Source organism: Gavia stellata, chromosome 1, assembly GCF_030936135.1.
Source record: "Gavia stellata isolate bGavSte3 chromosome 1, bGavSte3.hap2, whole genome shotgun sequence".
NCBI lineage: Eukaryota > Metazoa > Chordata > Aves > Gaviiformes > Gaviidae > Gavia > Gavia stellata.
The window spans coordinates 554,097-578,100 of NC_082594.1; the positions used below are offsets into that span (position 1 = coordinate 554,097).

The 24,004-nt window shown below is 48.8% G+C and overlaps 1 protein-coding gene and 1 pseudogene across 1 annotated transcript; one reads left to right on the forward strand and one right to left on the reverse strand.

Annotated features, from left to right (window-relative positions):
* Window positions 1-22,631, forward strand: part of LOC104255891 (olfactory receptor 51E2-like) — a 51,085-nt pseudogene extending 28,454 nt beyond the window's left edge.
* On the reverse strand, window positions 13,953-14,909 carry LOC104263839 (olfactory receptor 51H1). The gene has a single exon (XM_009820689.2). It carries the CDS (start codon window positions 14,907-14,909, stop codon window positions 13,953-13,955), a length of 957 nt encoding a protein of 318 aa, XP_009818991.2.
* Window positions 22,632-24,004: the final 1,373 nt, after the last annotated feature.

Consider the following 24,004-nt stretch of genomic DNA (forward strand, 5'->3'; position numbering starts at 1 on the left):
TAAGTTTCCTGCAGCAAAGTAAAGAGATGCTGCAGAGATGCTCTCCAGAAAATGTGTAACCTTGAATCTTTTTGTGACTCATTCATCTGTGGAAATGGCACGGTATCTCTTTCCCTGCTCTACTCAGCCCAGCTGCATGCACACGCTCATCTTTCATGCACCCTGGCACATTTAGTTTCTTTCCCTTGGGACATTCTGCCACCATTTTACTCTACATATCAGGCAGTTTCCAGTTGGTCGTTCAGCCACCTGCACTGAGAGGCTGCAGACAAACTGTGTTGAGCAAACCTGTGTCTGTGCAGCTGGGAAGCAATGATCTGGTTTGCAAACTGCAGCATCATCCCTAGGAACTGCCAGAGAGAACATTTCCCCTTGTTACCTATCTTGCATGTGCTGAAATGATAACTTATTTCTAGCATGAATGTCATGCTTCAGGGTCATCTCAAGACCAGTGTGCCGAGCAGCCTGGTTGTAAGCATAGCACAGAGAGAGGGGTTGCATAGGGTCTGCTGGGACAAGGGAATGGCTTGGAGATGAAAATGTCTGCTCAGGGTTATCCAGCAGACCTGCGGCTGAATGAGAAAAAGGGCTCAGGCTTCCAGCAGATACTGTAAAATGCCCAACACTGATCTTGGTTGAATCACCCCTCTACCTATTGTATAGTGTAAGATAATTTCATCTTGTACCGGATATGCTCGAAATCTTACGATTCCCTCACCCATGTGCACCGAGCTTCCTGCAGTGGTATTTCCATACTGTGTTCCCACCAAGTCATTCTTGCTGGTTTTCTGCTTAATCCTTTTCCCCAGAAGCATAGGTATTGCATGTATATAGGAAGGGGTGTGAGGATCTGCTAATCTATTTTCCTATCTTAAAAAAAACCAGCTTTCCCAGAACCACAGCTAAGGGGGAACACAGCCACCGCCTGGCACACATCAGTCTATTTGCTGGAAATGTTTATAATTTGAGCCTAAGCCAGTCCTAATCATATTTACTGTGCAGGCCAGAGTTCAGTGTGTGAGTACTGATAGGAGTGTGAGAAGGGATGGTGAAGGGGGAAGGGAAAGGTGGGGGGGCTTGGTCCTCCCATGTAAAAGCCTTTACAAGACCCTGTTCAAAACAAGCATGCTCAGAACATTTAGGAAGGTAATGCTCATTGGAGATACGCAGATAAAGAATAGGAAAGGGTTTAGGAAGATCCAGTACAGGAGCACTATTGCTACCTGAACTCGTTACATTGGCACCAATTCTGGCTTCCTTCTTTTCTCCTAGTGAGAGATTCCACCATCTGTGTGTCCACACACGGGTCTGAACTGAAAGGTGAGACTCAAAGGCTGCTGCTCTGGAGGTTTCACCTCCCACCAGCCCAGCAGTGGACACTCAGGGTTGCTCCAGACTTTGCAGATCCAGGGCAGGGGAGGAAGGCAGGCATGTCCCCCATCCTCCTCTGCTTCAAAAAGTTTCAAAAATGCGAAGGCTGTTTGATCATATGCAGTTTTCTTTGCCTGCAGTGGCTGTGTTGAGCTGGACAAAAATATCACAGCTGCCTGGAAGGAGAGATTGCAGCCCAGAAGGGATGTCTTCTCCTTGGCAGGCTGTCCTCCCCACTTGCTACCAAAGGAGCAGCTGACCGTGTTGGCACCGGCAGCTCTGACAGCACCAGCAGTGACGCAACGTTTTTCCAAGTCAGCCATTTACTGAGGATCAAAAATAACACTGAGGAAAAGAGCTCGGCAGCACCTGGACGTGGACCAGCTGCTCTAATGACAGATTCCCCAAAGCACCGCGTAACCCTGGCGCCAGGCAGCTCTCCTGCTTTGGGATCTCCCTTGGGCCTTAGAGTTAGGGGGAATCCCTCTCCTGCTGAGCTCCAGGGATGAGCTTGAAGCACCGGCTAACCACCCAGGGGAGGTGTGATGGGTTAGACACCTAAGATCCAGCAGCTCCTTGCAGGCAGCAGTCGTTGCTGGTCCCTGCTATGTGCGTGTGTGTGTTGAGGGTTGTGGTTGAAGATGGTGGAACTGGTGGGGTTGGGACTACAATCCTGGCCTGAAAGGTGAGGGTAGATGCTGGAGAAGCACGCCATGGGGCATGCCATGCTGCAGGCTTTGACTGCAGTGGGAAGTCATAGAAGCGTAGAATCATAGGAACATTTAGGTTGAAAAAGACCCTTAAGATCACCGAGTCCAACTGTTAACCTAACACTACCAAGTTCACCACTAAACCATGTCCCTAAGTCCTGGGGAAGGCTGGAGAAGGGAGGCTTCAATCAGTCTCCATTTTGGGGTTGCAGTAAGTGCATGAGGGACTTACATGGGACAGGACTCAGGTCAGGTGCAGCTGTACATGAGCACAGAAGAGGGGAGGATAGACGAGTCCCCCGGATCAGGGTCTGGACCTGGAAACGGGGTTCGCTGCAGACACCTCCACAAATGTCACCATTTCAATCATGGAAGTTTAAATAGCTTTGAAAGGAGACAGGAGGTCCCTCCCTTCTGCCCATGCCCTTGCTGCTGTGCCTGGTGTCAGCAGTGGGTCTCCTGCACTCTATATTTGAGGTATCTAAGCTGGCTGCAAGACTTTTTCTAGTCTGAACTGTGAAAGGCAGGATCAAGAAGTGGTGAAGCCCAGATGTGACACCATTCGTGTATTTCTGCGCAGGGCTTCTGGGCAACTTCCAAATCTGCAGAAACCCTCGCTGGCTCTGGTCCTGTGCTGAGTGCCCTGCCAGGAAAGCACCATGTAGTAGCTGTGGGTAAAACCCTCCCAAACTCTCCCAGGTTCTGTCGTACAGCTGCATTTCTGTGTTTAGTGTTCATCACCTTGCTGCTCATACATTTTTTCAAGTGAAAACCCTCATTCAGTGGGTGCTAATAGAAATCCGTCTTCTGCCAGAGCACCACAGTCTCCAGCTCTATTATCCATCCTAAAGCTGGTCCACTTCGTCTTCACCACCTTATGAACAACAGGGTGACCTCAACACAGAGCTTGGAAGAAATTACAGAGGCCGATGATGCCACTCCAGCATCGTCTTCTGTGGGGAGCAGAGCAGTTAAACCTGTACAGAGCACTTTTAAACCTGTACAACTGCAGCTCATTCAGAGGCCAAGCCACCTGGACTGTTTCAGCAGAAAAATATTGTCTTTAATTGCAATCGTCACAAAAACCCTGGATAAAGTGAAGTGGTGTCAACCAATTTCCTGTGCTGCCATGGGTGACACACAGGAGATCCTCGGTCACCGGCGCTCCATCCTACAGAAGTGAACGAGCTCTTGTACAGGCAAACATTGACATATTTAATGCCTGACTTGGTACATCAAGTAAATAATACAATGGGGGGATTCAGAAAATGCAGAAAGGACAGGGAGTCCTGTTGCAAAGGCAGCAGACTCTCTGCTTTTAGTGTGCAGGGTGGAAAATCAAACAATCCCAGAGAAATCTGCAAACATTATGAAGCCCTGTATTTCATTTTCCCACATTAAGTGAAGCTGGTAGATAGAGATGATTCAGAGGCAACTGAGAGGTGAGGGTAGGTCAACACGACCTGCATATAATTTACTAAAATACAAACTCAAAGCAGCATCATGTACAGCACGTCCCAAACCTCCACCAGCAGGATAATGTCGTCTGAAGGCTGTAAATAACAGCAATAAATTTACCCTGATGGAGAAGGAATGTCGAGGCAAAGCTGTGAAACTTGCTGCCGGTGTGTGATCTCAATGAGAGCAGTGGCTGTCCCCCAAACTCAGCGGTGCATGCCACGACTATGGAAGGAGCATCTTTCCTTAGGGACTTCCTTACAAGCACGATTTCCACCTCCTCTGCTCACCATCTGCAGCACAGCTCTGCCAGGAATAGCCAGCAGAAGGAGAGGGCAAGACATAAGCTGTAGAGAGACCACTGTTTTGCCAAAAGCAACAAAAAAAAGCGTGCATGTAAAGCACACTTCACGTTTAGGTGCATCCCCTAGTGCCTACAACAGGGTCAAATGGATCCAGGTGCTTGCTGGGGGCAGGTACAGCCATGGTCTGCTCTGCAGCAGGGTTTCCTTCTCAGAAGGAAAAAGAAAAATGGTGCCAGTTAATTAATCCAAAGGGTTTCCAGGTTGCCTCGCCCCATCTGGGTCAAGGTGGCCGGATCACAGTGCACACACGCCACAGGAATTTCACATTTGTCTTCACCCCGTTTCGCGAGGTTTAAAGAGACCAAAATTACAGAATATCATTTTGAAAAGGTTGAAAAGACCTCAGCTTTTGATCTCATCAACATATTTTGTATTCTGTAAGGTTGAAGTAGTTTCATTCTGATAAGACCAAACATGTCCATTCACCTTTATCAGTCTGCTATAACGTCTGTGTGTTACAGACCAGAGCGCTGAGCTGCACCACAATGTCACCCCTGCTAAAATATATATGTAGAGAAGCTGAATAATCACAACCACCCATCTCCAGCCTTTCCTACTGCCTCCCGGTGCCTGTGCTGATGGGGAGGCTGTGCCTGGTGAGACGGGGTAATACCATCTCTCAAAAAACAGAGCAGCTGTCGGATCTACATCATGATTTTAAGAAGATATCTCAACAGGCATCTCAGTAACAGTGGCAAGGAAAAGAGAGCAGAGCTGTGAGGAGAGACAGTAACAACATTATGTTGCTAATCTGCAATTATTTCTTCAAAATAAATCACTGTGACATCATCAAACCGGTCGAAATTCAATCTGGCAATTGAGAAAATGTTATCAGATTACTCTGCTTTCAAAAGGGACCAGGGTAAGAATCAAGGGGATTTGATAATTGACATATGACTAACTCTGACGTTGAGTGAAGTCAGAATCTCATGCATACACAATTTTTTTGTTTGTTTGTTTCACAGACTGGGTGTATGTCTCAAATGGTTTCTCAAAGAGATGGGATGGCAGCAGAGCCCACAGAAAATACCAGCCAGAGGAGAAATACCAGTGTAACCAGAGATGTAATCCAAAGGACTGCAGGGAAATTTTCCATTAGAATTTGCACTCGTAAATCTTCCAGTTTCTTGGAAAAGCGATTTTGTGACCAATGGCTCTTTGGACCGACTGGTTTATAGATCTGCAGAGCTGCCCGGTGTTCCTGCTGCCATCCCTGGGCACACAGAGGTGATTCCCCAGCCTGTGCACAAGCATGAGTCCCTGCAGGAGAAGAGGAAGGAGGGAATCAGGGAAGACTGATGGGAGAGGTGCCGGTTTCAGGGCTCTGAGGCACTTTCCTGGGATGTCCAGCATCACTACAGCAGTCAGAAGATGAGACACCACAAGGACTGTAGGGCCAGCCACAGGGTACTGTACTCAGGTCCTGCAGGTTGTTGGCCTTTATGCCGAGAGAGGCCATCTTCACTGCTCTCAGGTTTTAAAACAGTATTTAACAAAGTCAGAGCCTGAGAGGGCAATGCAATTATCTCTGGATAAAGTCACCGCTCCTACTTTCTCCATTAAAAAGGTTAGGAGGAATGAGGTATTTCTCCAAGGTGGTAAGTCAGAGTAATTCACTGAACAGCACTGTGAAAGGGTCACAGAGCCAACCTAACCTCACTGAGGAAGAAGATGTGGGGAGTGCAGTGGGCAATTTCCACAGAATTAGACCAGATCAGGCTCAATGTGGCTGGCAGTATCAGAAAAGGTAGGACTGGATCTGTGATGTGGTGGAGTCACAATCACTGCAGGTGTTCAAGGAACATGTGGACGTGGCATTGCGGGACATGGTTTCGCGGGCATGGTGGTGTTGGGTTAACGGTTGGACTTGATGATCTTACAGGTCTTTTCCAACCTTAGTGATTCTGTGATTCTGTGACTTGCACAAAATGCAAAATATATCTTGGTGCATGGAAGCTTCTCTTCACCTTTGCAATACAGAGGATGTAGAGTTTCTAGCGAGTCTAAGGAGATTGGAGCACAGAGACTGGACAGAAATGTCACCGGCATCCATCAGGATGGATGTCTGATGATTAAAGATGCTGCTGTTGCTGGGCAATAGTTTCTGGATGCCATAGCCCAGAGTCAGTAATGCAGTACCCTACAATAGAAGCAGAGGTGAACACCTAACCAAATGCTCTAAGGACCATCAGAGCCATGATGTTACTGTTTTATAGAATCATAGAATTGTTTAGGTTGGAAAAGACCTTTAAGATCATCAAGTCCAACCGTTAACCTAACACTGCTAAGTCCACCACTAAACCATGTCTCTAAGCGCCTCATCCACACATATTTTTAATACCTCCAGGGATGGTGACTTCACCACTTACCTGGGCAGCCCATTCCAATGTCTGACAACCCTTTTGGCGAAGAACTTTTTCCTAATATCCAATCTAAACCTCCCCTGGTGCAACTTGAGGCCATTTCCTCTTGTCCTATCACTGGTCGCTTGGGAGAAGAGGCCAGCACCCACCTCACCACAACCCCCTTTCAGGTAATTGTAGAGAACAATGAGGTCTCCCCTCAGCCTCCTCTTCTGCAGATGGAACAACTCCAGTTCCTTCAGCCGCTCCTCATCAGACTTGTGCTCCAGACCCCTCACCAGCTTCGTCGCCCTTCTCTGGACACGCTCCAGCACCTCAATGTCCTTCTTGGAGTGAGGGGCCCAAAACTGAACACAGCATTCGAGGTGAGGCCTCACCAGAGCCGAGCACAGGGGCACGATCACCTCCCCGCTCCTGCTGGCCACACTATTTCTAATACAGGCCAGGATGCCGTTGGCCTTCTTGGCCACCTGGGCACACTGCTGGCTCATCTTCAGCCGGCTGTTGACCAACACCCTCAGGTCCTTTTCTGCGGGGGAGCTTTCCAGCCACTCGTCCCCAAGCCTGTAGCATTGCATGGGGTTGTTGTGACCCAAGTGCAGGACCCGGCACTTGGCCTTATTGAACTTCATCCAATTGGCCTTGGCCCATCCATCCAGCCTGTCCAGATCCCTCTGCAGAGCCTTCCGACCCTCGAGCAGGTCAACACTCCCGCCCAACTTGGTGTCATCTGCAAACTTGCTGAGGGAGCACTCGATCCCCTTGTCCAGATTATTGATAAAGATATTAAACAAGACCGGCCCCAATACGGAGCCCTGTAGAACACCACTTGTGACTGGCCACCAACTGGATTTACCTCCATTCACCACAACCGTTTGAGCCCGGCCATCCAGCCAGTTTTTTACCCAGTGAAGAATGCGCCCATCCAAGCCATGAGCAGCCAGTTTCTCCAGGAGAATGCTGTGGGAGACACTGTCGAAGGCTTTACTAAAGTCTAGGTAGGCTATATCCACAGCCTTTCCCTTGTCCGCTAAGCAGGTCACCTTGTCATGGAAGGAGATCAGGTTAGTCAAGCAGGACCTGCGTTTCACAAACCATGCTGACTTGGCCTGATCACCTGTTTTTTTCTGTACGTGCCGTGTGATGGCACTCAAGATGATTTGCTCCATAATCTTCCATAATCTTCATAATCAAAGATTAATCTTTCTTATGAGGAAAGGCTGAGGGACTTGGGTCTTTTTAGACTGGAGAAGAGAATACTGAGGGGGTATCTTATTAGTGCTTATAAATACTGAAGGGGTGGGTGCCGGGAGCATGGGACCAGTCTTTTTTCAGTGGTGCCCAGTGACAGGACGAGAGGTAACAGGCACAAAATTGGTCATAGGAAGTTCCACCTAAACATGAGGAGGAACTTCTTTCCTTTGAGGGTGGCAGAGCACTGGAACAAGCTGCCCAGAGAGCTTGTGGAGTCTCCTTCTCTGGAGATATTCAAGACTCACCTGGACACATTCCTGTGCAACCTGCTCTCGGTGAACCTGCCCTGGCGAGGGGGTTGGACTAGATGATCTCCAGAGGTCCCTTCCAACCCCTGCCATTCTGTGATTCTGTGATTCCCTGGCACTGAGGTCAGGCTGACAGGCCTGTAGTTCCCCGGATCCTTCTGGTCCTTCTTGAAGATGGGCGTCACATTTGCTAACCTCCAGTCAACTGGGACCTCCGTGGTTAGCCAGGAGTGCTGGTAGATGATGGAAAGTGGCTTGGGGAGCACTTCTGCCAGCTACCTCAGTGCCCTTGGGTGGATCCCATCCAGTCCCATAGACTTGTGGCTGTCTAAGTGGTGTAGCAGGTCGCTAACCTTTTCCTCTTGGACTGTGGGGGCTTCATTCTGCTCCTCATAGCTATCTACCATCACATCACATTATGCTGTCTATTCTGTACTAATCCTAGAAATCATAGGCAATTTGGTCAAAATGGACTCAAAGAGGTCATCTGGTCCATCCCTCATACTGAAGTGGGTTCACAGGTTTCTAAATGAGGCTGGATAAACTCCCCCATCTCTGCAAGAAGAGACACAACCGTAGGGCCAAGAGCCACAAGATTCACCACGCTTAACCAAGGTGCCAAGAGGAGGAGGAGGACAGAGGAAAGCCATCCTGTGGTGACAGTGGGCAGCAGTTCCCAGGCATGGGCTGGCTGGGTCCCTGCATTATCCAGCGATGTCAGGCTCAGCAGCTACAATGCCCCATTTCTCCCACAGCTGGAGACTAAGATTATTCTGCAAATCCTAAACCCACCCAGCATAGCCCACCACCTGACTGGCAAACTTGAGCTTCTTGAAGGACACTTGTGGGTCAAAAGCTGAGGGCTTATTCATGCATGACCTACAGAGCTATAAACACCTCCAATGGGTCACACCTACTAGGTGAAATTTGAGATGGGTTTGTTACCAAGGATGTGGTTTCAGGGGAGGGATTTAGTTTCCTTGTCTGAACCTACAGAGCTTCTCAACTCACCTTAGAGAGGTGCTCCATGGCTCCACAGACTGCATTGACTCATCACCTCTGACTGTCATGGGAGCTTGGACCCCAGGTCCACATGCAGTCCCAAATTTGGGACACTGAATGCAGAGCTGAACCTAGGGAAACTCAGAAGCTGGATTTTTGGAGTTATTCCTCAGCACTTTGAAAAGCCATATGCCCTTTTATGGTGTCCCAGTTTGTGTACTTAAAACGTCCAATTCATTTTGGCATCAACCATGATCTACTTCATTCTCAAGGTTGAGATCAATGTATGAAATTTGTTTACATGGAGCTAAAAGCTGCTCTGTCTGGCGATGTGCAAAAGTATGGATATGGAGCCATAAACAGAAGATTTTGTGGTCTTAAACTAGGTCAGAATATTAGTTGATGTCCAATTCCAAAGATAAAACAAACTTTCCCAATGAACATGTAACCCTTCTCAGGATCACCCCATTCATGTTGATTTAGTACAAAGTTCCCTGGAATTTAACAGGACCTCGTAATGGTGAAATCCCAAGATGCATAAGCAGAGGAATTGGATGGTTGCTACTAAAAATAATAAAATGAAAAATCCCCCAAATATCTCAGTGGTATGCAGCAGAGTATGCCAGATGTGACCCAGTTTCAGAGCTTGTCTGTAGACTCCTTTAACTTCGTAGTTAGGACGCAGGTTTTACATTTTGCGGAGCAGATGAGGTTTTAGCAGTAAGAATGCCGTGCTGCTGCAGAAAGCCTTCCCCCTTTCTTGGAAGAAAACCCCTGTGAAATCTGTTAATACAAAACCAGCTGAATCCGTTGCAAGGGCTGTGCATGGCTAGCTATTTCAGTAGGAAAGTTGCACGCCCAACTAAAATATGAGGTTGGTACAAAACACAAATGTTGACCGGAATAAGAAGCAAGTGAGGCAGTGTCTGGACATCGTTTATTTCCACATCCCTGTGTAGCATCGTCAGAGCTAACGTACTTACCAGGATGTGAAGGTGCTGATGTGAAGTAGAAGTTGACAACTTACACTGTTTGCTGGGAAAAGGGAATTTTGCGACGGCAAATGTGGTATGTAGGTACAGGGCTGAGCAAATGCAGATAAGAGAAAGGGATCGACAGGTGGAAAGCACTTGTAGAAAAATTGGTATGTGCATTATTGCTTTTGGCGCCATCGATGGAAAGTCAAACAGAGAAAAGCAAACAGCGAACGTTAGGAAGACGTGTCGTCCTGTCAATTATTAAATGAAGCTGGCAAATCGCTGTGACTCAGAGACAGCCGGGTTTAGGGGGAGCTGCAGGTATGGCGAGTGCATGCAAGCCTCAAGGTAGCACATTTCATATTGCAAACCTGAATCAACAGGCAGCAAGGTACCTGGCCACTTTACTCTGTAAAGTGGGTGAGATGTTTTTAGGATAAATACAACCTAAAATTACTACAAATTTCATTACTCAGCATCACACAGACCTTTCAGGACTGCAATGCATTAGCTGCACTTTATTCTTGAGTGAAAAGCCACCTCCAGGAGGTCTGGGAAGCCCCATTAGTGCCAGATGGAGAAATTGTCATGTCACGTCTGTCCCTGGAAGGAGATGCACAGGCTGTTTGGGGCTGGGTGACTCAGAGCCACGGTGTCAATCGGCACTGCTTGGCTGAAGTGAGTGAAGTGCTCGTAGTTTAACCTGGTTGTGGGTTTCGCCTGTGAGGCAATTGGTTCAAAACAGCAGCCAGATTTATCAGCAGCTGACATGGATCAGCTGCATTAACCTCCAAGGGAACTGCTCTGTACCTCAGGGAGCTGCTCTCTACTGTCCACAAGCTGATTACAGCAACATTTGCTCTTCCCCACAGCTTGCCCAGTCTGACTCGGTGGATTTAGCAAAACATTTAAGCACCAGATAAACTGCTCCTTCATGTGCTCACACAACAACATGCCTGTGGCTACTGCACAGTGTAATGCTGCTGAGGGCTCAGGTCTCCGTGGTTAGGTCCCCAGCTTCTGACCTCTTGTTGGCAGATCGGAGCAGCTTGACAATTTCAGCAGGCACAAATGGACATGCACAAATTCCCTGTCTTCAGACATCTACTTTACAGACCCTCGAAAAAATACAGGCGAGACTTCTGGCAGCTTCCCAGCCATGAAGCCCAGAGTCCACATGTTAAACACTCACATTTGCCTTGCATCCACCTTTATTTTTGCACAGAGTACGCCTTTCCTCCTGCAGACACCAGTCCCTTCCCAGTGTCTGGCTGACATGACGCTTTGCAGCATGCACAGCAGCACCCATGTGTTCTTGCTGGTTTTACTGCTTGGCACCTCCCAGTGACAGTACCCGAGAGATGGTGGAAGAGATGGAGCGTTTCCTTCCCCTCATGAGAAAGAAATACCCAGATACAATTTTCCCATAACTCTTTCACGCTTGCCAAAAAAAGCACCTAACTCCCTTTCACGGCACTGATCCTTGCCATCTGGATTCTCCACAGCAGCACCTACAACAGCTGGGAGAAGCTCTCAGTACATTTACCAAAGCAGCTTTTGGAGCTGCAGGGGGTGGGTGGGAAACAAACAAAAAACTAAAGAGAAACACCGTGTTTTTTTCTCATTACCAACGCTCTCCAACACATCCCTGCAGTGCGCAGCACCTCCCAGTTTGCTGGGACCTGTGAACGGATGGCCAGGGCATCCCAAGCTCCAGTCCTGATCCTGACCTTGTAGCTCTTCTTTGCACAGCTGGACACTGACCGTGCCAAGTGCCTGCACTGAAATCGGTGGTTTCCTCTGCCTTCACCCCTCCCCAGCACGGGCGCTGCTCGCAGCACCCACTGCAGCACGCTCTCTGCCGTGAGACGGGGGCTGCTGCCCCCTCGCCTGCCAGCTCACGGTTTCTCTTTCTCCTTCTTTTCACCCTACACCCTCCTCCTTGACCACTCGGCTACTGGGATGAGGCAAAGGCTGGCCTGAGGTAGCCCAGAGGAGACCAGCCCATGAGGAAGGCTGAAGGCACTGATTTGGGGGCAGAAAGGAGCAAATGGTTTGGTATCACCCTGCAGACATGACAAAGTCACAGGGATTCGGCTTGCAGGGAGGATTATTTTACGCAATGACAAGGGTGGTTAATCAGGAGGTAGACTGCCTTGGGACAGGGTGGAGGATCCGTAATGACAGCCTGATGCTCCGCAAGGGGCAGGTCAGCCAGCCTGGGTATGAAGCATGTCACTTACACATCACATGCATCCCTAAGGAAATGTGGCAATATACAAATAGCACCACGTGTCGCAGGATGCGTTTGGATTGCATTGCACGCCCATTTGTGGAATAATTGCTGGAGGTAATTTAGGTATTAATTTTATATTAAAGGTACAGCATTGAAGAAATCTTCAGGGTGGAGTGTGGCGAATATGCAAGGAATCCATCCCGCAGAAGTTCCCTAGGCAACCTTAGATGTTGGCAACACCAGGGGAGCTTGGTGCGCTGACTCTAAGAGAAACTACAGGAAGGGTGGAGCGGAGTGAAGACACCGCGGCCAGGCTCTGTGATAAGACGGGAACTGGAAGTTACTATGGAACGGACAAGCTGCATATTTAGTACCCTGAGCTGCATATTTACCACCCTGAGCCAACTGTCTGCCATTTTTTGACAAAATACTATCCTTTGGGTGAACTTTGCTCATTATAATCTCATTATAATACCAGAGAACACACCTCCATCCCAAAGCTACCCACCTCCAAGGTGTGACCACCCCTCACTGAGCTTGTGCTCTGGATTTTTCTTAGTCTATACCTTTAAAAGTAAACGAGAAACTTTTACACCAATTACAACAGAGGTATGTATGACTAGAGTCACTCAAGCTCCACCTGTAAGGACAAATAATATAAAAATGGCTTAAGAGAGGAAGGATGCCAGGGAAGATACCATCGCAGACCACCTCTGACACCTGGGATCAGTCGACGGGCTGAGCCTCTCTTCCCCCCCAGGGACGCCTTTGGGTAAGATTCGAACACTTGGTTATACCGAGCACTTCCCCGGGAAACTTAGAAATCTCTATAGAGTTGCTTTATAACTTAACGCGTTTGTAGCCAGGCTATATTACTCACATTCTTGGTATTTGCACATGCTTTGCAAGCAGTAATTTTATCACCGGCAATCCAAAAGAACTTGTGTATCTGTTGCTGCAATAAACTGCACTATTCACTAATCTAGCCGTGAGAGTTCTCATTGAACGCCACCAAATCCCTTAAGTGTGGCTGTGCTAGTTCATGGAACGCGACTAGACTGAAAGTGTGCAGTGTTACGAGTGTATCCGTAATTGTGAGAGTTCAATACATTGAACGCGACCGGACTTGTAACACAGAAAAATTGGGCATCACTCAGAATCTAAGCCTAGCCGCCCCCAGCCCCTCTGATATCTGAGGACAAGCTGGAACACAAGGGGGTTTATTTTCTGCCAAATTGCTTTGCCCTTTAACACGACACCATTGCACCCTATACCTCATTTGGATCATATCCTGGGAGGTGGGGAGAGATTTTCGTGATGTTCCCAAAAGAGTTATAGGCAGAGCAGATGGTATCATGAGACAATAAAAACGGTACACTCCCCTTGCAGACCCTGCAATGAGATTGGACTCAGTTTTCTCATTTTCTGTCTTCAGGTTACAATCCATAGGCCATTAGTACCTGTTTATCCTCCATAACTGCAAATTGTATAGTAATAATAATAATGAAAGCTGAGGGGTCTCATATGGTCACATAACCCTGGGAACTGACAGTTTCATATAATAGACTGATACAGGGATGTTGTAATTAACAGCACAAGTCTGACAACACTGCTTGTATTTCTTCAGAGACCAGAACTGCTGTTAGCAGTGAATCCCTCGATGAAAGCCTGCTCTCAGCAGTCTTCTCTCTCCCCACCTGCAGGGAGGACAGCTTCATCGCACAGCCACACCAGCTCTGCCTTCTTGCAGACTTTCTGAGAAACGGGGCATCCCAAAACGGGAGGTGGAATAATGTGAATTGCCATAATCCATCCCTCCATGGAGAGGAAAAGAGCTGTATTGCAGAAGAGGTGATAGGTTTCTTCTGGCATGAGTGACTTTCTCTGGGAGAAGATATTGCCTATGAGCAACCAGTCTGGAGAGGAAAGGAAGGAGGACGCTGGCTTTGGGGCATTGCTGCTCTGGGGCTAGACCCGCTGCTGGGTCCCTCTCCAACAGAGCAGGATGAGGATCCGCCTGCGGATCTGCTTGGTTTTCCAGCTGTACACGAGGGGGTTCAGGACAGGCGGCACCAGGAGATAGGTATCAGCCAGGAGCGAGTGAGTGAGGGGGGGCAGGTGCTTCCCAAACCTGTGGATGATGGACAAGCCAATGAGCGGGATGTAGAAGATCAGGATGGCACAGAGGTGGGAGATGCATGTTCTGAAGGCTTTGGCTCGTGCTTCCTGGGAGACGATGTTCAAGATGGCTCTGATGATCATCATGTAAGACAGAAGGATGCTCAGGGAGTCCAGGCCCTTGGTGAGTATCACTGCGGTCAGCCCGTACAAGCTGTTGACCCTGACATCCCCACAAACCAGCCTCAGCATGTCCTGGTGTAGACAAAAGGAGTGAGACAGGACACGCGACCTGCAGAAAGGCATCTTCTTAATAAGGATGGCAACGGGTAGCACCACACAGATGCCCCGCATGAAGATCGCACCCCCTGCCTTCGTTATCAGGGAGCTCGTCAGGACAGAGGCATAGCGCAAAGGGTAGCAAATAGCAACGAAGCGGTCGAATGCCATGGCCACCAGGACCCCAGACTCGATGGCAGAGAAGGAGTGGATGAAGTACATCTGGACAATGCACGCCTCAAAATGGAGGGAGGTGGACTCAAACCAGAAAATGGCCAGCATGGTGGGCAAGGTGGAGAGAGACAAGCCCAGGTCTGCCATGGCCAGCATGGAGAGGAAATAGTACATCGGTCTATGGAGGCTGTGGTCTGTCTTTATCATCCAGAGTAAGGCACAGTTCCCCAGAAGCATGAGGAGGTACAGGCAGCAGAGAGGCAATGCCATCCAGTAGCTGCTCATCAGCAAACCGGGAATGCCAGAGAGAATGAAGGTCAGGGGACTGGACCCAGTCCTATTGGAAGATGACATCTCACGCACTGAAGGTCCAGGGGTCTGGAAATAATAGCGCCTTGGAATAAAAGCCCAGCTTTGAGACCCCCCCGCGCATCAAGCTACAACGGCGTTGGGAGGACAGGCTCCTGAGAGCCAAGAAACCCCTGCGCAGCTGCCCTTGGGCACGTCCATCACATCAACCAAGGAAAAGCCACAGTGGACCAGCCCTGAGGTCACTGTCTGGGCTGTGCACAGCAGCAGATAACGAGGAAAGAGCAGTGCACCATTTAGTTCCCCCTAGTTGTAGTCCCCAAAATTTAAATACCCAGAATTTCAGGAGATTTGGTGCTCAGCCCTTTGTGAGGTGCCTGAAAGCTTCTCAGCAGCACAGGCAGGACAGGAGCCTGGGTCCAGGGTGCTCCTGCCTGGGGAAGGAGGAGAGGTGGGATGGAGAGCTGGTGGTCAGTCCTGGGAACGGGTCTGGCTGCTCCCTGCAGCGGTAGGAGGAGCAGCGTGGCCATGCTGGTCCCTGCAAGGCTGAAGCACTCGGGCGGGAGAGGGAAGCGGGGATGGAGGGGGAGAGAGATGAAGGCAGAGTAAGGTCAATGTTTGTGCTGAACCAAATGCGTTCAGACCACAAGAGATAACATTTCACTCTAAGACGAGAAGTAGCCCCATTATATGTGACTCTGTATTGATTTCTTCCCTTTTTGTTTAAGTATGGCAAAATGTATAATGTTTTAGGGAGCTTTATCAGCTAAACCTGCAGGTCAATTAACCAAACTAACCCTGATGGAAGGAAAATGGATTTGTGCTTTATAGCTGCCAAAAAGGTTAAATGGAAAGGAAGAAATTCAGAGGCTCAAATAAGACTGAGAACCTGAAGTGGTGTTTCATCTGCCTGAGGCCATTAGAAAACCCAACAGCAAACAGCAGGTCTCCATTTAAGCGCTCTGGAAGCCGTCTGCTTTCCTGGGCAGCTTCACTGCCCCGGGAGCACAGGCGATCAGCTGCGATGCTCATAGACAGGAGGCTGGGGCAGGCGGGGGAGATTTCCAGAGAAATATTCCAAACAGGCTTCTCTGCAAATGCGGTTAAATTTAGTGCATCTTAAGTGCATCAGCTGAAGAGCTGGAGGTCACAGCAGCACATCCTCACCTCTTGCCATGGCTGATCGGGGAAAATGTTTCTCTATTCAGCTGGAAATCAGTACGTTTTGCGTAACTGAGGAACACAAACTGACTGAGATTTGTCCCACAGTTTGTCTGCACGCGCGCACACACACTCTGAGACCTCATCTGCTATCGGAAAAAAATAAGTAAATCAAGTTTTCGCATGGCCAAAGGGTCAGGACTGAAAGACAGTGGTGGGAGAGCAGTCGTGCCTGCAAGCAGCTCAGCTCACTATGGTGCTGCTCTCCTTCCTCAGAAGCCGTCAAACACCAGCTTCCCTGATTAGGGGAAAGAGTCATGTAGGGAGAGAAGTTAGAGCTGGCTGCCCCTGGGATGAGGGAGAAAAGCTCTCTGAAACTGAACCGAGCAGTGTGGGAGGGGAAGAACTGGGGTGGAGAAAGAGGTAACTGAGAATCTAAAGCCGAGGAGCGGAAGACCCCGCTTTGCTCTTGTGGGGAGCAAGGCATTGTAGAAATAAACTTACACATCCTATTTGTGTAGCGCTTGAGAGAATGAGGGGAATTTTTAATTCTTGACCAAGCTTGATTTTTAGGGTGGCTTTTCATATCAAGCCCATCTGTATATATGAGATCAACAGTAATATTTAGCAAAGCAGTTTGCTCCTAGCAATTTTCTAATATCCTGGTTTCTTGTTTCTGCCAGAGACTTTTGTAAATTCTTCTTTCGATGCAAGCCCCCAAACAAATTGTCCTTGCGGAGGAAGAACATCTCTATTCTGTCATCTTCAGGCAGCCCACCCCGTACTTACCCCAGGTCACGGCAGAAGACGCAGGCTGGGGACCAGGAGCAGCCCTGGCTCCGCACACTGCTGCAGGCAGGCACTGGGCAGAGGGCTGGAAAGCCATATTTAACCCCACCGCAGCAAACCCCGCGGGTCTCACCCAGGGAGTCACAGCTGATTTCTTTGCTCTTCAGGGGGTGTGAGCACCATGGGACTGAGAACAACTAGGTTTTCCTGTCTTCTCTGAAAAAACAGCAGAGTGCAAAAATGGGAGTGAAAACATCTTTGGGGCACTGGCTTTAAAAAGACCAAAAATTGGCAAAAAATGTGTATTCAGAAAATTCCCCAGTTTTGCCCTGCTCTGTGAAACTTTTGCATTCTGGCAAGTGAAGAGACCCAGCCCTGGTGCCTCCCACCCCCCCGGGTGCCTCCATGCAGCTCCCCAATTTATACATAGGTATATGTTATATATGTATATTTGTGTATGTTTGTATATTGCATTTAGACAGATCAATAGGTTAAATACAAGAAAACAAGGACAATAAGAAAAATCCCCAAAAGGTTCCCAAAAAAGAGCACAAACCAAAAGAACCAGCCAATGGATTCATAATCAGAAACTTTATTTTCAGAATTTTTTTGACTTTGTGATGGGTTTTGCATGGAGGTGGTGCGTAGTGGGGTACAGAGATGGAGGGTGGTGGGGTACAGCGATGGTGGGTGGTGCAGAGATCCCTTTGTCCACGGCTGTGGGGAGCCTCCAGCTGCCTGTTCCCCACCACTGATGGGGTACAGACTGGGGCTGTGTATGTTTCCTTACCCTTGGGTCAACGTCCTTGCAGAAAGCTGTGACACTCTTGGGCTGGTGGCAAGGAGGGAGAGGACAAGAGCATGATGCGGTCTGATCGTGTTCCTGTCCGGGCTGCGGATCAGAGGAACGCCTTGCTGAAGGTTGCTGTGGATCCATATTATTTACATGAGTTCAAAAGGAGATTGGGAGAGTCTTGGAAGAGGGATTGCTGAGGGCTGCCTAAAGCAGACCAGCCCCCTCCTGAAATGAAAATAGCAGAACACTGGAGGAGAATTAAGGGGCATGACCAGCCACCCCCCCGCTGGTTTGTATCATCTGCAGACTTGCTGAGCGTGCACTCTGCCTCATCATCTGGGTCATTAATGAAGTGGTTAAACAGTACTGGCCCCAGTATCGACTCACTAGTCACAGTAGTGACTAGCCTCCAGCCGGACCTTGTGCCACTGATCATGACCCTTCGAGCCGGGCAGCTCAGCCTCTTTTCTCTCCTGGGACTCAAGGAGCCTGTCCAGGAGGAGAATATTTTGGTCTGGTGGGGAAAAGATGAAGAATCATTTCAGGGTGCAGAGCTGCGTGCACAGACTAAATCACCTGGTGCAGCTGAGTTCTTCCAGCACGGTGCTGCGCCCCAGGGGACAGATAAGGGTGTCCTGTAAAACAGGGCAGCTTGTGGCTTGTCCCGTGTCGGCAGCCCTGAGTCTGGCTGGGACACTGTTCTGCAGTGAGAAGTGCAGGTCTGTGGGTGCCTTGGGAAGCTGTTGGGTTTTGGTCTCCAGGATCTCCATCGTCGACGCGTGACCTCTCTGTGCTCCTGCAATCTGGTTTTATCTGAGGTTCCCTCTGCCATCTGCAGCACTGCGCTTTTTGTGATTGTCAGGATTTGTCCCAGAGTTACCTCAAACTGTCTCCGAACACCAGGAGCCTGAGCTCAGACCCAGAGCTACTGCAGCTTAACGAGCTGTGGGTGTCAGAGGAGCGTGGTCGTTCCTCGGGGGCTGTGTTACCTTTCAGACATGATGTAGCTCAGCTCGCAGTGAGCAAAGTTGAAGCCAAGCAGAAGTTCCCAGCATTTTCTGGGGGTTAGAGCAGTCTCTCCAACACTTTCAGCAGCTCAGATGATGCAAAATACCCCGAGAAAGGCTCTGACTGCTTTTCTTGTCAGGCAGGGTCTTTGTCAGGACTGTGGGAGGAAAGAAACTATTCCCAGATGGCATTTTATGAATATATTTATCAGCTTGAAATTTCCCTGTTGTTGCCATAATATACCTTGTGCCCTAGCTGAGAGCACAGGGATGGGAGACGTCCAAATTAACAAACTGTACTGTGAACACAAAAGCTATGGAATGTAGACTAAGCAGAAACATGCTTGCTTTGGACTTGGCAAGGCAATTTTCTACTCTTACCTTCAAAGTCCCCTGGAACTTAAATTTGCAGTCCTTATCCTTTCCTGAGACTTCTGTTCTGTGTAAGATAACATGTTCACTTGCAACGGGACAAGGCATTTACCACCACTTCCTTCCTCCACCACGTGTCTGTGTCTGTGATAGACCCTGTCAGGAGACCTTCAGCAGTGTGGGTGTTTTCAACTGTGGCAACTGTTCAGTGCCCGGCACGATGGGGTATGAGTCTGTGAATAGTATTGCAAGTGGCAGTAGTGTAAGTTGCTCACGGATTGTACTGGGAATTTGAAATACAGAGGCCCTTTTCCTTTTCTGCTAGAGTCAGTGCAAATATTTCCACTGGCTTCAGTGAGGCAAGGCTGAGCCTGAGCCAGGAATTCAAAGCAGGGTATACTGATGCTTCTCTGTGCTTCATCCTTGCTTCTAAGTTCTTGTTGCCGACTATAATAGCATAGTTGATCAATATCCTTCTTCACTTCAAGGCTTAGGAGCTCGTGTCAGCATTCAAGAACATCAGCTTCAGGGATGCATTTTTCCCCCAACAGGTTTCCCAGGGTTGGAAACTGCTCAGCTCTGCTCTGTCTGTTTCACTGCGAGTCACGGCAATGCCTCCTCATCTTTTATGTGGCGAGACAGGATGGAAGCCCAGGTACTATTTCTTGGACGTGTTGTCCACTGTTCTGTCTGTCTGTCTTCAGGACGTATTGTGCTGGGCATATTCGGCTTTAATACAGGGAAATCAGCTGCAGTGCTTGTTTCCCTCGAATCTTCACCTGCTCACTGTTGCTCATGGAAATGTCTGTGTTGCACCACAACCTCCTGCAGTACAAGTCAATTTTAACCACTTGAGGGATGACCATGGTGGGACTGGTGTTCATGTCCTTGTTGTCTCAGGAGGGAAAGTGCCTGCATGTCCTGGGCTGGATGCTTAAAGACTGCAAAGAGGCAAAACCGCAAAAACTGGGAAGTAGATTTTTATTTTTTAAAATTACCTAAAATAGTGTCAGCCCCTTATTGTTGCCAACTGCGATGTGCATTGGTTAAGTACAGAGCACTTCTCTGGAGGTCTGTCCTTAGCCTGGGCCACGGACCCAGCCTGGCTGGGGCACCAGGGGAAGGTGAACGTGGAGGATGCTCTGCATGGGGCAGGGCAGGGCGTAATGGCAGAGAAGCGCTCGGGGCTGAGAGGTGTGGAAGAGTGTGGGGTTCCTAGGTGGGGTCCTCACTGGTAAGAGAAGTTGGGAGCTGGTTCACTGTGTAAAAGGGATGATCAGTAACATCTTCAGAGGGTTTGTGATGTTTGATCTGCGGTCGAAGGCAGGACTATTGAGGGAAGTCTACATGAATCACCCCCTCATCATCGCAGGGCAATGGCAAGGACAGAAAAGCAGAAGGGAGAATTTTGCCAAAGAGGAATTGCTCGGGTGGGTTACAGGGGGCAGATCACCGTTGGTACTTAGGTGATGTCTCATTAAAGACAGTTATTTTCAAAAATTACCAGGTTGGGATTTCTTCTGAAACCCACATCACTGTCCCTGTTGCCGTTGTCTCAACATGCTGAGCAGACCCTGCTTTACACTTTCAATGGCCGGGAATGTCAGTGTCTCCAGCCCTTTTGCAACTAAACCAGTTCTGCAGCTCCAGTTTGCCTAAGCCACAGTCAGTGCCTTTAACTCTCAGATCTCTCCTTTCCCCTCACAGCTGCACAGTTTGAAGCACAAAGAGATGGAGGCTCTTACTTTTCACCCGCTCATGTGCATGTTCTTACTGCACACACTGCTTCCTAAGCAAGGCACATCATCACTATCTTGCAGTGGTGAGCTGAATGGGTTTAAATACATGTAGTTTAAATAAAGTGTTAAAACCGAAACCTTCTCAGTTTTCCCCAACAGTGTGTTGCACCTGTATTTCTATTCAGTAGACACCCAGAAATTAGTTTTTTTGAGAGCTCTTATGCTTTTATTCTCAAGCATTGCTATAATCCCTCTTTTGCTCTGAAATGGGATCAGGCAAGAGCATGAGCCTGCTCCGTCCCAGCCTTGACGGTGGTCGCGACGTTGCACATGTGATCTTGCGGGGTGCAGCAACACATGGTGAACAGTGTGGCACGTGGGTACCCCCCTCACCCCACCCACACTTCCTTCTGCCTTTTAACTCTATGAGTCCTCAAAACGAGGCATGCACCCGCGGCTCCACACTGGTGCAGTGGGTCTGGGCTCCACATCAGTGATGTTCCTCCAGGGCACAGCAGTGAGGACCCAACGCTGTGTCCAAAACAGCAGTTAGGGACGGGACAGCAAAGGGCATGACTAGTACATGAAGTAGTCATGTTGACTGACTCATCCGCGTTGCTTCTAAGGTAGATAATAAATAACCCGAAGAGTAATGCTAACCTGCTGGTGGTCCTATAGGCTGTATCAATACTGTATGAATAGTTACCAGTGTAAACTATTGTCTTTTCTGAGTCTCAAGCACCTTAAGGGAGGCATTGTTCCTGTTGAAAGGGCATTTCCCTTGGCAAAGGGTTCCTGTGCGTGAGTGCGCCTTCTTAATGTGTATAAATACTTGATGGGATGGAGTATCTCAACAAATGAGTTTTCTCACTCTTACTCTTCTGATTCTCTCCCTCATCCCACCTGGGGGGAGTGAGCGAGCGGCTGTATGGTGCTTAGTTGCCAGCTGGGGTTAAACCACGACACGAAGACAAAGCCACATTCTTCTCAGTGATATCCAGTGAAAGGACAAGAGGTAATGGGCACAAACTAGAAAAATGGGAAATTCCATTTAAACATAACAAGTATCTTTTTTTTTTTTTTTTATGATGAGGTTAATCAAACACTGGCACAGGTTGCCCAGAGAGGCTGTAGAGTCTCCATCCTTGGAGATACACAAAATCCAGGTGCACATGGTCCTGGGAAACCTGTTCTGGGTGACCCTGCCTGAGCAGAGGTGTTGGCCAGGACGATCTCCAGAGGTCCATGCCAGCCCCAGTGACTCCGTGACTCTGGATAGCACGTACACCTGTTTCACACTGTAAAAGCACTGCTCTGGTGGTACTACAGTGCAGCTCCCATGCTAGTAACATAATTTCAGTATAAAAAAAATAAACACACTTAACATTCTAAGATTGCCAGAACACCACCTGAGTCCAGAGGAGATACAGAACCAAAGCCTGCTCTGCCCCTTCCCTTCTGCCGCTCCCGGATGCTGTCACACTCCTTCTGCCTGCACCAGGACGTGATGAACCTGGCCTGCGCCAACACCACCCCCAGCATGGTGTACAGCCTCACCGCCATCCTACTGGTCATGGGGCTGGATGCCATCCTCATCTGCCTCTCCTACCTCCTGATCCTCAAGGCTGTCTTGAGGCTGGCGTCATGGAAGGAGAGGCTCAAGGTGTTCAGCACCTGCATTGCCCATATCTGCGTGGTCCTGGCCTTCTACGTGCCTCTGATTGGGCTGTCCGTGGTACACAGGTTTGGGAAGGACCTGGCTCCACTGGTCCATATCTCCATGGGGAATGTCTACATCCTGGTGCCCACTGTGCTCAACCCCATCATCTACGGGGTGAGGACCAAACAGATACAGAAGATCCTGATTTCAATTAAAATGTCCCATGTCAGAGCTGCCCATTGAACTGCAGCCAGCTCTTGGCTTTTCTTGACTTAGCTTTGGGGATGGGGAATGTGCTCCTCTTCTTTGACTATGTAGCATGCTGCCTTAGCCCTTGGCAGGCTCTCAATCACTATCACAACACAAATAACAATAATTTATGACTGCAAATTGTAGAGCAAATATACTTTGTGCAGCAAGCACTAGTACTGCAGTAAAAGACTACGCAAGCTTGGCAGGTTGATGGCTTTATGGATGCAGTCAGAGCCCTTCAGGAGTTAACATTTAGCTGGGACTTGTTCCTTTCCTTGCAGTGTGTTCCAGTGCTTCCCAGAAAGGCACTGGGATAGGCAGACAGCATAAAACTCTTTCATCTAATATTACTTTTTTCACTGTGTCTTCTTTTTCTTGCATTTATTCACTGCCTATAATTTAGAAAATTATTTTGGGAAGGAACAGATAAATACCACTTTGTGGAAGCAGAAATTTCTAGTACAAATCTGATTAAGCGCTTCATTTCCCGAATTAGGAACAAATTAACTCATTATCCACACAGCACAAAGCAAAACAATATTTGTAAATAGCAGTTCAAGATATTTGTGGGGAGGTGTACTGGGTGTAGGTGGTAAGGTCTGGGTAGTGGAGGGGGCTGCAGGGATGGCCAGGAGGGAGGTCTGGGGCTGCCCTGTGCCGGGCACAGATGGTTCCAGCTGGATCAGTAACAGACCCATCATGCACCAAAGCTGAGCCAGCCAGGGGAGTTTGTGGTGCCTCTGTGAAAACATGTTTAAGAAAGGGCAGAAAATGTCAGACTGAGAGAGGAGGGGTGAACAAAAAGAATGAGAAACAGGAAGGGGAACACCGAGGTCAGAGCAGTAGGAGATGCTCCATGGTGGCAGAAGCACTCCCACTGAAGGGACTGGGACTCACACCAGAGCAGGTACGCCCCTGAAGGGACTGCAGCCCATGAATAAGCCCATGCCAGAGCAGATAGATACCAAAGGGACTGCAGCCCATGAAGGACCCACACTGGAGCAGGTACACCCCCAACGGGAATGCAGCCTGTTGATCAGCCCATGCTGGAGCATTGGAAATGAGTGAGAAGGAAGAAGTGGCAGAGGGAAACTGCTGCGTACTGACCCTGACCAGTGCTAGTCATTGCCTTGCTCAGGGGACTGGGTGAAACCTGTGGTGATAACAAGGAGAGGGGAGGAGTCTGGAGTGAAGAAGTGACTGGGTACCACTGATGTTTTCAAGGAGTCATCAACCATAACTCCAAGATGCCTATTTCTGAGTGGGGATGGACAGCTCATAGCACAACACTGTCTATGCAAAAATAGGGCTGTGTTTTGCCAAAGCACCTCAGTCTTAATGAATCTATACTGAATTTTACTGTC

Coding starts and splice junctions, on each gene's coding strand:
- LOC104263839 (XM_009820689.2), bottom strand. CDS start 14,909: ATGTCATCTTCCAATAGGACTGGGTCCAGTCCCCTGACCTTCATTCTC.